Raw genomic sequence first — 16,905 nt, 5'->3', positions numbered from 1 at the left:
TTGTTAAAGGTTTTCTATAAGTTTACTTTAATTTATATTTACGTATATGTTTTTTATTGACAAAGATTTTTTCCCCTATAAATGTGGACTCTAACGCACTTAGAACATATGTATTGTTTTTGTTTATTGATATTTAATTTGTAAATTTAACCTATTTACCAGATAGGTGCGTACTTACAGTTGTTTTTATATTCGTCGTTGTATTGTTTTTTACACGAGTTTTATTACACAGATTATTATCTGGCCGGAACTTACTAGACTTTCAAATACAAATCCGCAATTTTTAATTTTTAATTTCAAAGGCAACATTAAAAAATTAATAAACATCTTATATTAGACTTAGGCTTGGCTTGGCTTAAAGTTATTTTTTTAAGAAAGATATTACATATTATATTTTATCAGCTTGCGTACGAGTCCGCAACACCACGGGATACATTTTTATGTTTCGTCTGCGGAGCACCGTCCTCTCCTTTTTTCCCGCCTCGATTCCGAAGCCTTGATATTATTCGAAATATTTTTCGTTGCTAACCAAAAAAAAAAAACCCTTGGTTTGTGACAATGGTAACCATGGTAGTCGGAATGGTAGGTGATGATAAATTTTATGTTGTGGCCAAAAGTTTTTTAATAATTGGCCTTAATCAATTTATTGGCAAAACATTTACTTGGCTAGTTATTTTGAATCAATTCATTTAAGTTTTTTCGTTGTGAAAACAACACATAATTTAAAAAAATTAACATCCCTTCCCCATCCCTAGTTGCTACTCGAAGGAATTGGTCCAGTATTAAAAAAGTTACAGTGTATACAGATAAAAAAAAACCCACATCAGTGTAAAACCAATACCTTTGCCGCTCTGCATCGAAGCTAAAATATGAATGTTGAAAAATTAAACCCACTTTATACGACCATTGACATAAATAAACGAAAGAAATCGAAAAGAATTTGAAACTCATATTTAATACAAATGTTGAGTACAAGAAATTAAAATTACTGCAAAAACTAGTTATTAAGTTTTTTGTGGCTAGTGTAAAATTACAATTTTGTGACTTCGTTTTTGAAATGACCGATTCAGTTTAATACTTTCTAACTTTGCTGGCTTACATTGTGCTTGGTTTAGACTGTACTGGCTTGAAAATACTAACTATCGATTTGCAACGAAGCGTTTTTTCAAAAGTGATTTTATCAGTTAAAAATTCCTGTAAACCTGTTACTTCCCCGTCCCCACTATGCCCAGACCCCACTATGCCCCGACCCCACCATGCTCCGTCCCCACTCCCCGCTAAGCCCCGATCCCACTGTACTAGTTTTTTTATATTTTCTATGATTCATAGTTTTAAATAGTCAATCCTTGGCCAAAGCATATTTAACTTACTTTGTTTTTAAAAAGAATATCAACTCGTTAACTGTTAGCATCAAATTTATTTATACAATTTTTTTGAAAAAACAGAGACCTACTTATGTTTATGTATATTATAAATTAATTGGATCATTTTTGCATAACTAAAATATAGCACTATGAAATACGGTATTTAATAATTTTTTTATTTTCATCATTTTTATTAGGATATAATCAGTTTGTAATTTTTTGAAATATATACATTGAATTTTTATGTTTCATTATAGATTTATTGCTCCATGAATGTTTAAAAATTCATGGTTCCTGATCCTCTTATTCCTTTAAATGCAATTTTTCTTTCCCCGTTGACCTCCAGTGCACGGTTACCCCATTTTATCACTAATGGCCTCTCCGTTGCATTAACTCCTTCGACTATTTTGCCGTCGAACACGAGTGTTTCACCAAAAAATTCTGCGCATTTATTACCTTGATTATAAACTGCATATCCTGAAACGTTTTCAATCAAATAAATATTGTATAATAATTCCAACCCGATGCTGAATTAGACTAACCTGTATTACCCCTGTTATTATACATTTGTTCATATAGTTCATCACCCTGATTAAAAGTCTGCGAATCTGAATTTCTATTAAGACAGTTATTACACGGGATGTTTTTTATTTTAGACCACAATGATTGCAATCCACAGCAACTAACTCCGCGTTCTTGGCTGCTTGCATTATTTGATTTTTGCCCTTGTGATTTTGTAGAGGTCTGCGATTTTTCTTCACCGCGATGTTCGGACCTATTAGTTTCAACAACGCTCTCTTCGGTTTGGGGAGTGTCAATAATATGATCTGAAATGTTAATAATATAATCGTAAAACAGATGTAGCCATTACTCAATTATTATAATAAAATATAACGGTTTTTTTAACTATTTTTAGTTTCGATGCGGGGCTGAGTAGTTGTTGGTTTTAAAACGGGTTGTTTTACATGTTGTTACAAGAGCATGACCCATTTAAAGTTCAAAATTTGCTATGAAAAAAACTAAGTTAAAAGGGGAGTAAAAATAAAAATAAAAAAAAATTGAAAAATTGAGATTACAATGTATAAAAACAATATAAAATTTTTTTTTGTTATTAACCCTATGAAATAATGAGTGGTTTACGATAAAATGATCACACTGTATAACCATTTATTTCTTCTTCAGATGCATTACTGCCACTACACCTGAAAAGCAAACGTTTGTATTTAAAATAAAAATTAATACGAGAAAACTAGATTTAATGTAATATTTCCAAATGCTCTTAAAAATAAATTTTGCAAAAAAACTTACGCCACGTATGCTGTCAGACTAAACAAAAGAATAAATATTTTAATATTTATCATATTAACTGTTCAAATGTACTGTTTAATTCAACTGTATTAGGTTTAGACTGTACTGAAAACATTCAGTGTTTTTAGTGATTACAAGACCAAAGGAAACGATTATGTCTACAATTATCAATACAAATTTGGGGATACAAATGGTTTTAAGTTTGTTTGCACAAATAAAATACGTATTAATATTTTTTTCAAGACAAATGTAACTGTCTCTAATAACGCCCGAGTTATTTATGAGCCACTTATGAACATTATCGTTTATATTAATTTGGCGTCCATTGCAGTGTGAAATAATAAATTGTAATAAAACATATTTTTTTGCCTAGAGTCTAATATTTTTTTAAAGAAACCTTATTGTTAGTTTTAAATTATACACAAAAGGTACTTTGAAAGGCCAAAAAAAACTTTATAAAACCTTCAGCGTTTTAAAACAATGAGGGTCACTTGTATTATTTACCTGGACTGTGGTCTTTATGTAAATAATACTCCATTATACAGTTAAATATTAAGAAAATGCCGGTAATTAAAAAAAAACGGTAGTGCCGAATTTTTTTTCCGTTTGATACTTATAGTTCTAACTACTGACAAATTTACAACTTAAAGATCATTAAAATTATGGCCAAAAACCACAATAAACAAACAAATTGTACCCCTCCTAAGGAGGTGGGGAATGGGTATAATTTAAATTCGATACTACTGACGTGTGAGGGTAAACAAAATAAATATTCGTAATAAATTCCAATTCGATTCTACTCTTTTTCTCGAAATTATAGTCAGTAAAAGTTCTAACCTGTTTTTTCGAAAGTGATTTTATCACTTTCAGATTAAAACAATTCCTGTGACTCTGTGACCTTCCCGTCCCCGCTATTTCCCGCTGCCACTGTACTGTTTTTTTTACTTTAGAATTCGTCTTAGGTAAGAAAACAAAAAATATACGATAGGTATTCACGCAGCGTAGTGGATAGAATTTATAGTAAGATAATCGAAGTAACTGTAGTCTACACAATATAATATAGAATAATGCTGTAAACACAAAAAGAAGTTGTTAAATTCGTTTTACGTTAATTAATTCCAATCGTTGTTATTTGCGTTGACTTTATTAAAAAGGCCGACAGTAAATTCCATTTTAGAGTTAACTGTTTGTTTCAATCCAATATTACTTCGAAATTCTTAAAAAAAAACTTTAATGAAGCCTTGAACAATTTAAAAGTTTTGCGCTTGAGTAAAACTAAATCTACTTTTAAGACTAATTTTAGGGAATTTTTATGAATGCTAGATGTTGAACGCATAGCGATAGTACTTCATTGCAAGATTATTCCAAGCTAATTATTAAGGCTGTTTTATTTGATATTTGGTTTTTAGAGAGTAATATAATAAAAAGACAAATTGCTATTAAATTCAACTGTAATTTAACTGAGGAAAAATATTTAAAATATATGACTAATATTATTTGTTGCCTGTAAATTAGTAATCGTTTACAAAATAAAAGCATTTTAAATTTAATGGATATTCGAACCATTTTTGTAAACTTATTGATGTTGTGTTCAAAACATAATATATTTTCTTGTTGTTCGCATAAATAAATGGTATTGAATAACAGCAAAATTTTGAACGTGTACTCAATTGGTAATATATAGCGTTGTATTATAAATTCGAAATTTGTATTGCTTTAAGTATTTTTTTTATGTTTAAATGTTTTAAATCCTACTTTGGTAATTTATTTTTAATTATTCGACACGCTTTAATAGCAGGGTTGGCACTTATTAAAACAAAATATATAAAATTATAAAATACAATTATATTAAAAAAATACTATTTTGTTGTGATAGCTGGTGACCATATGTATGCACAGACATTTCATCTGGGATGTCCTCTAGAGTAAATGGGTCTCTATGATAGATTGATTAATAAACATAAAAAATGGTAAATTTTCTCGAAAAAATGGCAAATAAGCAAAAAAGAAAAACAATACCGTTTTAAATAACACGCACATCCTATTTTGTCTAATTTAAATGACTTTCGTTTTTTAATTTCTATATTCTAACCATAAGTTAGTTCTCTAACGTATGTTTCAACCCTAAGTACAGGGTATTTCTTTAAATATAAGACACAAATATTCTCCTAAAGTAATTATATAGTTTTTCTTTTTGAAATTATTTTTGTTTTATAATGTTTTTATGAAATCACTAAATCTAGAAAAAACTTAAGCACTTATGGTTATATACTCTCCGCGCGTAGAGTATATAATTTTTATGGCTACGGGTTTTTTTTATTATTTTATTAAATCACTAAATATTTACATTTTTTAATAATTGCCAGAGCACTATTAACTTTTAAAACTGAAATGGGAACGTATATTTAACTAATATTTTATATTAGGAATAATTTGGTAAAAATGTTAACCAGTTTTTAATAAATACTTTTTATATTAAAAATTTAGGACGGGAGGTGAAGTGCGGTCGGCAACGTATGCAAATAAAAATAATACTACACTTCACCCTTAATTTTGTCTTAAATTTTTATCATTTATACCTAGCTTTAAAAGTTATTACCCAAAATTGGCTATGAACTAGTTGGCAGTGCAGAGTGGTGGCGTTGATAGATGGGTAAATATATATTTTTTATTGTTCTTTGTTTAAATATTAATAAAAGTTAGACTTCGTCAACTGGTCAACAGGGAACTTGTAATTAAACTTAATTGCATGTAACGAAAATGATCTAATTTCTATTACGAATTACGATTATGGACACAAATTTTAAGACAACCATATCGCCATTTTTTAAAAAATTACTGCCGGATGTTTCCCTGTATCTATTTTTCATATTCTACGGCGTTAAGTTCTCTGCAACATCAGTAATATCTTTTTCGTGTATCAACAAATGCTAATGTAGAGGATTTTGGAATTCAGTAATTGTATTATAATTCATGTTGGAAAAAACAAATAAAGTATTTTCATAGCTATAAAAAATAACCACAAAATTACAACTTTTCCAAAAATATAACGTGGCTTACGTTAAAATAAGTATTCAGTGAACCCGGCAAAAAAAAAATAAATTTCAACAAGTAAATATGAACGGGAAATATGTGTGCGTATATTATTGTATTTGTATGGGCGTTTTTAACAACAGCCGCTAGTACAACTTCATCAAGTTATCCAACTCCCCTTTAATGCGCGATGAAAGATATTTTTCGTTTTTTACAAACTTAGATAGGTACATCTTGTAAAATAATTTATAAAAACACTTAATATTTTACTATTACCTAGCTTATACAATATTTTTTTTCCTATACAAATATTGCCACAGATTTTGAAGGGGAAGAGATGAAATTTTTAGAATGATATGAATTTTATTGAAATTTTATTCCTGTATAATAAACTGTTGTATATTTAAAATAATCATCGCCTGTAAAACAGTTGCTTACAAAATAAAAGTCAAGTACTACTGTACTTAGTTTTCATATGTAACGATATTGCGTGCAGTTATTCATGCGTTTATCGATGAAAAACAATTCAATAGGTACAAAAAAAAAACTCACTTACTTTATTGTCTTAACTCAAAACTTTTCTGATCCGTTTCAACGGTAATATTAGTTTTTCGACGTGCCTGCATGTAAAAATATGTTGCTATGCTTTATGAATTTGTGTCACCCACACCTATTGGAAAACCAAAACTTAAATTTCGTCAACTTATTTTTTTACCCCAAAAAAATCAATTTAAAAAATATTTTTGCAATTTTTGGCTCTTGCGATTCTTTTGATTTTTTTTTAAAAGTTAGATAGATGGAAAGCTTGACTTTTTACTATAAAATTGGTAGTTTTAAAGTGGGATGGGAATTATAAGTGAGTGAAAATAAGGCTTGACGAACGTCTGAACCCTCGGCTGCGAGCTAGAACAGCCGGCGCTCGGCTAGGTATGTTAGGCTGAATTTACATGAAATGAAACAATCGGTGCATTCTCACTAATTACTGATTTATACATTAAAAAATTGAATATTTTGAAGTAAACCAACCTGTCAACGAGAAATGTTCACAATTATATAAACAAAGTGAATAACTCGACGACGTGCCTAATCGAATTTGTGGAAAACCTGGTGTGAATATCAGAAATGTCTCCACAATCGCGTATAAATGAAACTAGGCTGTTAATGTTGCTTTAAGATTCATTGACTTCAAAATGTTTGTTTTTTTGAAAGTATTTTAATTTATACAAGTTTTTAGAGTGTTTTCTTATAGCGTTGATTTTATTCTTTTAGGCATTTCACCCGTGGTTTTTCTTATACTTTAACTTTTAGAAATATACCCAAATAACGCACAAACCTCAAGTTAAGGAAAAAGTGAACCACCTAAAATATTTATCATGTCAAATCGCTGTATGAATCATGATATCGGTAAACGACATGAAAACGATATATTGTAGTTTGTTACTACTTACCTATATAAACTTATAATTATTATTAATCAATTATCGGTTGATCGTGTTTGACACGTTATGTTAGTTAAAATGTTTATTTTTTTTTAATTTACTAAATAATATTAACGTTCCTATTGTTGTTTTATTTGTATAGGAATAATATTACTTTTTAAATAATTTTTCCATTCTATCCCGTTGTTTTAATTTATACACTACTGTACTGTGTTTTTTGTATAGGCCTGTTGGAAATGCAAATTATATGATTAGTTTTGTTGTTCACTATCTCAGTATTTTAATTTTACATGTAATTGTAAATAAAAAATTATGATATCACTCCACGATATTTATGCTCTGTATAATATATAAGTATTTATTGGATCTCTAACAATTATAATGGTACGTCTACAAATCAGTACATGTTGAGGTAGACTAAAAACAGGGATTTGATAATGTATACTTCTAATTCCAACAATTGAAGTGATCAGAATTAAAAAGAATTTCGATGATGATTTTTGTTAATACTGTAGGTATACCATCTGTCAATTATGTTCACCTGTAAATTATGCATACAAATCTATAACCTAATAAAACATAAGTATTGAAGAGGACCATAGAATTTAAGAGATACGTTGAAAACTAATATTTCTAATAGTATTTCTTTTCAATTTTATAATAGTCGTATCGATTATGGTGTATTTTATACTTTATTTCAGAAACTAAGATGCAATTTAGCATCCAACTTAAAAAATTTTATTTATATAAATAATAGCTCTATAATTGTCAGTAAACAAATTCTCAAGAACTCTTGGGTAACCTTGTAGTGTATAGCGTTTAGCATTTAGCATTTAGCGTTTAGTAGTTCCTTTTTCATACATACCACAATAAACAGGCATTTGTTACTATAATTAATTTACAATTTTAAACATCTCAGTAGCTATAACAGGTGAATATTTAATATTTGGTTCTAAATCAGGTTTTTTAAAAATTATTATTATTGGCTCTTCTTTAATTTTACGCATATTATGTTGGTTGTTTAAATTCTAATATAAACATTCAGTTAATATGAAATCACTTTCAGATTTAGTAGTTGTCTTGACTCCTATTTGCTAACTTTTCACACCGCTGATTTTTACAGTACTTAATTTTGCGCTGGACTTTACCGTACTTGGGTTAAACTGGAATAGTTTATTTTTAAAATCGTCTTTAGGTGAACAATAAAGATTATGAAAATTGTGCAAAGTTACAATAAAAGTGTAACTGAACAATAAATATTAAAAAAATATACGTTGTAATAAATAAAAACCTTACAATACTGATAATGGTTATGTATAATTATTTAAATATGCATTTATAAATTATATTTATCTGTGATTGTATTTTTATAATTTATATTTTTATCCGTTGATATATTTAATAAAACAAGTAAATATATACATATTAATTTGCTTTACAGATCCTTGTCATCAAAGGTCATTGGAGTTTTTTTTACGGTTTTCAGCTAACTGATCCTTAAGTAGATGAAATGAACCATCTTCCTTTAATTGCCCCCATGCGCCATCTTGTTTTTTGTATATTAAGTGTTCTTGAGGTCCATGATATAGAATACAATCACCTAAGCTGTACTTAATCCGAAGGATGTTTATGTGTGATTCTGGAAATTGTGCACTTATGTATATTCCTAGCATACGACACACCCGTCTTAAAGTGGCATTATCCCATACATCCTGCTCGGGTTGATCTAAAAAAAAAATTTTACTTTGCTAAAATTAGCTAACTAGCTACTGTTTTTTGTATGGTGTAAGACACAACTATCTTATTTGTTAAAATAACGTAACTAAACATTTTAGAATATGAATGATGACCGTATGCTTTAGCCATGCAGTTTGTGTTACAAGACAGTATGCGTTAGTGTATATCAATAATAATAATAAATATATTAATGGTTCAAACCCCATATAACTCCATGTTAATATTTACCTAATACACGTTGGATTATATTTTCTAAAACTGGTCTAGTACAATTTCTTCTCTTTTGTCCAAGAATTTCCAAATCTACTTCTACAAAATCAACGAATGTAATTATTACATATCCGCATAAAGTCGAAATAAAATAAATATATTTTAGTTGCTTGTGGTGCATAATATAGTTGTATCACATATTAAAGAATCGTGATTTAACTAATTTTTTTGTACAACTTTGCATTAGTATTTAAACTCAACGAAAGTATTCTTTCTATACTTGAAATCCCAAAGAACGTATTACATATTAACATTCTAGTCCACTTTAGGTTGGCGTGAACATATACAGGTTCATCATTTTATCGTGAATCACTTAATATCTCATAGGGTTTAATAAAAAATAGTATAACCTAACTTTTTTACACAATGCAATTTAAATAGTTGACAGAGACCAATTTGACTATTGGAAAATTCGTAATTACTTTGGGTTTCATCAATTGCAGGCTCATCAACAAGTCCTGTAACAAATACATCAAATCAATATGCAGTTAATAAATCTCGGTGTAGGGAAAGACAGGGTTGATTTGAATGCAGGGTACATTTGAATAATGCTGATAAAACTATTTTTAATGAGCTGAAAATATCGAGAAAAAAACAGTCAGGTTGTTCGAAGTATTGGTTTGTGTTATCAGCGGATTCTGATTTCAGGCTGATTATAACTTATAAGATAAATAAAAATGTCATTTATGACTATCGGAAATCTCGTAATTACTTTCGGTTTCATCAATTTCAGAATCACCAAGTCCAGTAACACACACACACACATTAAATCATTAAAAAACTTATAAAACCCGATTTAGGGGAGGATAGGGTGAATTTGAATGCAGGATACATTTGAATAATGCTGATAAAACTATGTTCACTGGACTGAAAATTACAAGAAATAAATATTTTAAGTAATCACGCAGTTTGAAGTATTGTTTGTGTTATCAGTGAATTCTGATTTCAAACTTATTATGTGTTTGAAGTATTGGTTTGTGTTATCAGCGTAAAATAATAATGTCTTTCATGGGTTTTTTTATTTTCGCATGAATTTGTTTACTTGCAAACTCGTTAATCTCAAGTACAAAACGATGTATTGAAATCCAAAATTTGGTTTTCTATCAATGTATCTACCCAACGTTAATTTATTGTAACTATTTTATCTGGTGTAATACTATTTATTAACAATTATAAAATGTGGTGGGTTTAAATGTATGACCTCACTTCGATTCTACTCATGAGAGAATATTTATAGTTCTATATTTACTTTAAATACAGAAAAATTATTTTATACAAAATAAATAAATTGTACTGTACACATTTTACCATATTAGTGAGACACATTCAAATATGACCATTACTGGAGTAGATTTGAATAACATTTCTAGATTATAAAGTACTTGATTAGTGAGGTTAGAAATAGTATTATTAGATAAACAAACCTTTAAATTAACGGATGAAATTTTCAAATGAATTAAAAATATGATATGATTTTCATCCAAATCTACCCCATCTCCCATTTAATTTTTTGTATATTACAGTCACCCATTGAGAATAATCAATTATCAATGCAAAATATTATTGTGTGAACGTTCAAATATTTCAAATAGCAACTTTTAAACAGTTTATATATTATATATCGAATGATCTTTAAAAATTTAAGCATAACACATATACAGCTTTATGTTTTTAAGCTTTTAACCTATTTTTTATCGTGTTTCTTTAGAACTACAAACTAGTTTAGTTAGACATTTTTTATTTACCTAATAATTTTTTTATTTTAAGCTGCATCTCATTCTGGTAATGCATTGAATCTAAAATTAATACAAAATATATTTTAATGTACGTTCATATGTTTTATGATTGACACCAAAATGCCTTGTGAGTATTCTTTAATAGCTACATATGGCTATTCTCAAAGTATCTATACACAATGAATATGCGTTAAGTATAAAACATATGATATATAAAAATGTAATTACTATCTTGAATATCTTTGAATGGCAAGGACTCTACTAAATCTAAAAAAAAAAATCTTGTTTGCATAAAGAATATAAAATAACTGTGTGGAAACAGTTCCATAATAGGCAATTCAAATTATTACCCACTAAGTTTAACATTTGTGGTAATTCTGAAAAAAACATTACATAGATAAATAATATTGAATTTAATTTTATATTATATAATAAACAAGAAGACGAGAAAGCTCAAGGGTTTAAGAAATGTGCTCCACTGTATATTCAATACGTTGGGAATCTCTTTGGGAAATTCCATAGGAATGAAATATTTTCATCAAAATTCAACAAATATTACCCGGTACAGCTATCATCGAATTGATTGTAACTGAAATTAACACAACATAAATAAATGATATTAAAATTTGTTTGCTATTATAAATTATGATATTATATAGAGATATAAATTAGAAGACGAACAAAGTAGAAAAAAAATATAAATAGACTATTATAGCCATATAACATAAAGATGGGTATAGATAGTTATAGACAGCTACTATATTTTTATAAAGATTTCCATCTTTATGAAAATATAAAGGCTGAATATAAGCGGTTGTGGGGATAACAATAAAATTAAAAGGTTGACGGAGCTAACGTCTGTATTTTTTCATAAAGATTTCATTTAGATTTTAGGGAGAAATGAAATGTTTATATCACTTATCAGTTGCACAAAGATAAATTTTAGTTTCAATTTTTATATTATATCAAATATTTTTTCTACTTTTTACTTCGATTTACTATTGTTATTATTATTATTATTATTATAATTATGACTACCGAATTCTTCGTAATCATCGTTATCATCAATCAATTCATTAATTATTTGCTCCAATATATCTAGAATAAATAAAAAAAGATTTGGGGTGTACTAAAATATTGAAATAAAATAAAATTAGATACCATATAAATCTTTAGAATAATATTAATTAACAAACCCTGCTTTAAGCAGTAACCATTTAACTTAACACTACATACTTGGTATACTTTTTACTATTGATAAAATTTAGGTACAAGGACAACTAGGTACACAAAACAAACTTTTATTTATTAGCATATTCATTTTTAATATATCTTACTTGCGCTAGAAGCATGCTCAATAAATGCATCTGCAATACATAATTTTAAAAATATGTATAAAAACAGCCAACTTTAAAAACTTAAAAAACTATTTGCAATGATACAAAAATGTTACTGACTTGTGATTAAAACCTTCTTCCTATAATTCTCTGTAAAAAAGTGATTGGATTATTTTTCAAATTTGTATCACCTACCTTAAGTTGGTATTTGTAAAAATAAAATAATAACCTTTATAATTTTCCGAAGCACATACAGGATTTAAAGCTATAAAACAGAAAAATGTCATTTTTATCTACAAATAATATTAAACATAAGAGCAATTTGTATAAATCCCAGTGGACTCCAACCCGGAGATTAGAATTTTTAATTTTGCGATCCTGTTTTTATATGATAAATATATATATATACACATTTATATCTTAATTTCTGGGTTGCTGTGTACAAATTGACAGTCAATAAGAATTTGAATATGTTCTTATTATATTGTTAGTCAATGGTTTGGTTAAGCAACCGTGTACAGGGTGCATCTTTGATCATAGGCCACTCAATATGTAATAGGATTTTATAAGAAATTTAATTTTTTCTCATATTGTGTTTATACGATGTGATCTCAACTTTTCCCACTTGTCTTTTTAACCCCTCCCCACTTTGTTTTTTTGATAGCATCTTTTGAAATTTAAACGGTAACCTATTTTAGTCATTTTTAAATTGAGAACATTTTACTAAAAAAGTTGACCGGTTGATGGCCAGTTTTGAACGACTCTTTTGAAAGTTATAAGAGTTTAAAAGTTAGGACGGGAGGAAAAGTGCTTTAAGATAAAAAAAATTCTGCACTTCACCATTCCTCCAGTTATAAATTAAAAACTTCAGTAACTACAAAAATAGTTATCCATACCTGGCTTTCGACCAGTCAACATTTACATAGTGAAATGTGTATTTTTCTCAATTTAAAAGTTTAATTGAATCTATGCGTTACCATTTAAAATGCAAAAGTTAATATAAAAATAACTAAATTGCGATGGGTTTAAGAACATAAAAAGTTTGTGGAAAATGTTTGTTCTTGTTCTGAGATCGTGTTATCCGGTACTATTTATTTTCGACAAATAAAGTCGACTAATTAGAATAAAGAATTTGGAAAAAAATTAATTTTTATAAAACAGTTATAGCATTTGTTAAATCCTGATGACGGATTTTGTATACATAAATATGTTAATTTAAAACTTACTTTCCGTTCCCCTATTATCTGAAACATGAATAATACGTTGGAATATATACATTTTATATAGTCAATGTCATTACTACTATAAAATAATTACCTAACACAAATTCCGTGAGATTATTGTGGGCTCTTAACCCGCAGGTAAATAAATAAAGACTTAGGTAATAACTGACAAATTAGAAAATATAATTCATAGTAATTTATACAATAGTATTTAACGAAATAGGAACCGACAATTGGACATATTTGTCCCGAACAGAACATAACCATAATTAATATTTTTTACAAATATCGGTCAGCCATAACAGGCCCACCAACAAACAATCACATTGACCAGTGGCACCACATTATCAACTAGTACAACTCTAACCAATACTTAATACTTATAGCTCTCGGCTTAAAAAACGTTTATGATATAGGTTGGCAAAGCTGAATCCTACACATAATACAAAACTGAAATCAAAATTGCAAAACATTTCCTCTTCATATGAAATGGCTTATAAATTCTAACATTTCAAATAAAAGTACAATTCTGTGTTTCAGGAAAGTGAAATTTAATGGAATGGGAAATAATATGATTGGGTAAACTTATTAAGAAAACAAACGTATTAAGTAAATCTTTTAAATAAATAAACCGAATTGTTTGTAAACTATTTTTAAAATATCAACATTGTTTTATTTCCCCAACAGACTTCCTTATAAGGGCAAAACATTTTGTAGAGTAATGACATCATTAAAGATTGTGTTTGATTACTTAATTTTAAAACAAAATAGTTTACTTATGAGTTTTTAGTATTTAAAATCAACTGATTATACTTACTATTATTATTTCTTTCATCAACTATGACCTCACATCCTTCCAATGTGTTCGAAGCTAAATAAAATAATTAAGTGGTTTTCAAAGTTAAGAATAAAGACTATAATGTTTATACATTTATAATTTAGCCTGTCTTGATACGTAACGGTTAGGTTCGATGCGATAAGTGAAGAGGTATTGTATTTATAATGATGTAATTAATTTTTATATTTTTGTGTTTGTACCCACAATATATTTTAAGCCACTGAACCGATTTCTTCGTGTAGCTGCTATTAAGGTCAGAAATCGTACCTGTAAGGTACTTAATTAGAAAAATTTTAAAAGTTCATCCCTTCCCCTTAAAAATTGAGCAAAAACCCTGAAAAATGTACATGTTTGTCAACTTAAAATTACGGCGCTTCATATCTTTTTTCAAAATAGTTCAATTATTTCCAAATTTGTATAGAAAATTCTTTAAACATAGTACTACCGACAAACGTTGACAAGCTAAACAATTATCATATGCCATTTCTCCGAAACACAAGTGCATAATTTATTATAATGTATGTACCTTCTTGTACAAATAAAATGCATATAAAAGTATTAAAAACATTTTAATGTGTTACCTGGGAGAGAGTTACCTCCATCAACAAATGATACAATAACATTTGAAAACGATATTAGGAAAATAATAGATTTCATCTTTAGAAGTTTTTTATTTTACACTGGTGCAAAAGTTCAAAAAATTTCAACAGAATGGATTTCACGTTTGGACTTGTCGACTTTTGTATACCTCTTTTAGTGTTTAGCAAACAAAACCTACAAGTTTCAACTTGATCTGTAAATAATAATAAGCATAAAAGCAATTTTTATTAATCCCAGTTGCCTCTAGAGCACAAATTAGAAGGTTTTGGTTTTGCGGGGCTGTTTTGTATATGATACATATACTGGGTGATTAGTTAACTATAGACCAGTCAATAACTTAGAAGACATTAGTCTTTTTTTTAAATTTTATAAAACTTAATTTATTTTTGAAAAATATAAACCCATCCCTTGTATGTTTTTAAACCGTATGAGATTAAAAAATTTTAATCGTGACACATATTTTATTAACTTTTTAATATAGAAAAAATTTGCTGAACATTTTGACTGGTCGATAACCAGTTTTGGATAATTAGTTTTCAAGTTATTTAATTTTAAAACTTATGACGGGAGGGGAAGCGCGGTTGAGTAATGCTCACAGATAAAAACACTTTTTCACTGTACGCTATAGTGTACATCAAGCTAAATAATGAAAAAACTAGAATTCTCCCCAAAATGTGAATTGTGCAAAACGCATTTATTGTATCTGCTTTGGTGAAAAAAAAAATATAAGAAATCCGTTCTCTCAATAACGATGTTAAAGAACTCCGTTAGGCCCGTTTAAAAATAATTAGTAATAGAAAATACTCATGACTGTCTTTTTCACACTAAAAGTGTTTTATCATTAAGCTCATTCCTTTTTAGTTTTAACGCAATAACAATTTTCAGTGTTTGATAGAAATACTTACTGGATATTGTTGAGCTGATAGAATTTCTTAGACAATAATCGACTTGATCGGCTTTTGCAACTGTATGTTCTTCGTGTGATTTATGAACGAGCTTAGGTATATTTCGGCCGCAAAATCAGAATCTAATAGGTTTTTGCAGGGTACTATGGTTGTTTATTAACACAGTTGGCTCATTTTTTTTTTATGTTTAACTTACGGCGTACATACATTACTTTGACACGGAGTTAGATTATGCTTTTCTTTGGTTTTACAAAACAATGTATCTAATGTTTACATTAATGAGTTTCAGTGAAAATTTATTTTATATTTTGGCCTAACTATTGACTGTGCCAAAATTTCTAAGTGAAAAACATAAGTAAAATATTTTTATATTCGAAATAGTATTTTTTTTAATTTATATCACGGTTTTACAATATTTTAGAACCTTAGAGTATTCCAATTAGAATTTTGCTGAATTACATTTTTAACGTTTCCAATTAGTACATAATAGGATAATAATATTATTAATAAATATCTACTTTTGGATAAATATCGTTCACACCAAATATTTAAAAAAAAAATGGTAGTCAATACTTATTTTTATGAAAAATTTGTAAACTAAATAAATAATTTAGTACTAGCCTTTAGTGTTATTATAATTTTTGTTTTCATAAAACTGTATTTAATTTTGGGCGCACACCAGTTGCCTTACAAAAACAACGAATTGCCTCCCTTGTTTATCGTAACTTTTAGGCAGGGCCGGAGCTAAGAAATATGCATGCAAGGGGGGGGGGGTGTCAAAATGAAGATGCCGACTTTAAAATTTTAATTGCCGACTAAAATATTTGGGTACTTTCGTAAATATTTTATGACATTTTGTGACTTGATTTTTTTGATTTTTAAAATGTTTTTGGAGTAGAGAAATATTTTAGGCAGCTAACAAATTTATTTATTACTACATTTTCAATTCTCAGTTACCAATACTAAAACAATTTGAGCCCTACTTTAAAAGCATTATTTTAAAAATGTTTGAATTTATTTAACATAATTATAACGTATTGCAGTTGAAACTGCAATTTAACCGAGATATAATTCAAATAGCCTTATTAAAGGCTGTGTGTAAATGAGGAAAAGAC

At 28.1% G+C, this 16,905-nt stretch overlaps 2 protein-coding genes and 1 long non-coding RNA gene across 3 annotated transcripts; all 3 read right to left on the bottom strand.

Annotated features, from left to right (window-relative positions):
• Positions 1 to 1,589: 1,589 nt before the first annotated feature.
• Positions 1,590 to 2,772, bottom strand: LOC126845536 (uncharacterized). Its single transcript, XM_050584198.1, has 4 exons — positions 2,673 to 2,772; positions 2,529 to 2,566; positions 1,907 to 2,191; positions 1,590 to 1,841 (listed from the first exon to the last, which is right to left on the bottom strand). Exons 1-4 carry the CDS (start codon positions 2,723 to 2,725, stop codon positions 1,642 to 1,644), a joined length of 576 nt encoding a protein of 191 aa, XP_050440155.1. The 5' UTR covers positions 2,726 to 2,772; the 3' UTR covers positions 1,590 to 1,641.
• Positions 2,773 to 8,503: 5,731 nt separating this feature from the next.
• On the bottom strand, positions 8,504 to 12,468 carry LOC126845534 (uncharacterized). The gene is made up of 11 exons (XM_050584196.1): positions 12,454 to 12,468; positions 12,345 to 12,374; positions 12,225 to 12,254; positions 11,926 to 11,985; positions 11,447 to 11,476; positions 11,238 to 11,264; positions 11,116 to 11,154; positions 10,897 to 10,947; positions 9,574 to 9,609; positions 9,110 to 9,190; positions 8,504 to 8,870 (listed from the first exon to the last, which is right to left on the bottom strand). The coding sequence occupies exons 5-11, from the start codon at positions 11,460 to 11,462 to the stop codon at positions 8,596 to 8,598; spliced, it is 525 nt and encodes a 174-aa protein (XP_050440153.1). The 5' UTR covers positions 11,463 to 11,476; positions 11,926 to 11,985; positions 12,225 to 12,254; positions 12,345 to 12,374; positions 12,454 to 12,468; the 3' UTR covers positions 8,504 to 8,595.
• Positions 12,469 to 14,260: 1,792 nt separating this feature from the next.
• On the bottom strand, positions 14,261 to 15,897 carry LOC126845535 (uncharacterized). The gene is made up of 3 exons (XR_007686793.1): positions 15,791 to 15,897; positions 14,867 to 15,078; positions 14,261 to 14,318 (listed from the first exon to the last, which is right to left on the bottom strand). It is a non-coding gene; the product is annotated as an uncharacterized LOC126845535 (long non-coding RNA).
• Between the last annotated feature and the right edge of the window lie 1,008 nt (positions 15,898 to 16,905).

The sequence above is a fragment of the Adelges cooleyi genome, unplaced genomic scaffold (genome assembly GCF_023614345.1).
Source record: "Adelges cooleyi isolate 19-005CV unplaced genomic scaffold, UGA_ACOO_1.1 ACOO_flye_CR_arks_rails_tigmint_CR_PRNA_797, whole genome shotgun sequence".
Classification (NCBI taxonomy): Eukaryota; Metazoa; Arthropoda; class Insecta; order Hemiptera; family Adelgidae; genus Adelges; species Adelges cooleyi.
This window is presented reverse-complemented; position numbering and strand designations above follow the sequence as displayed.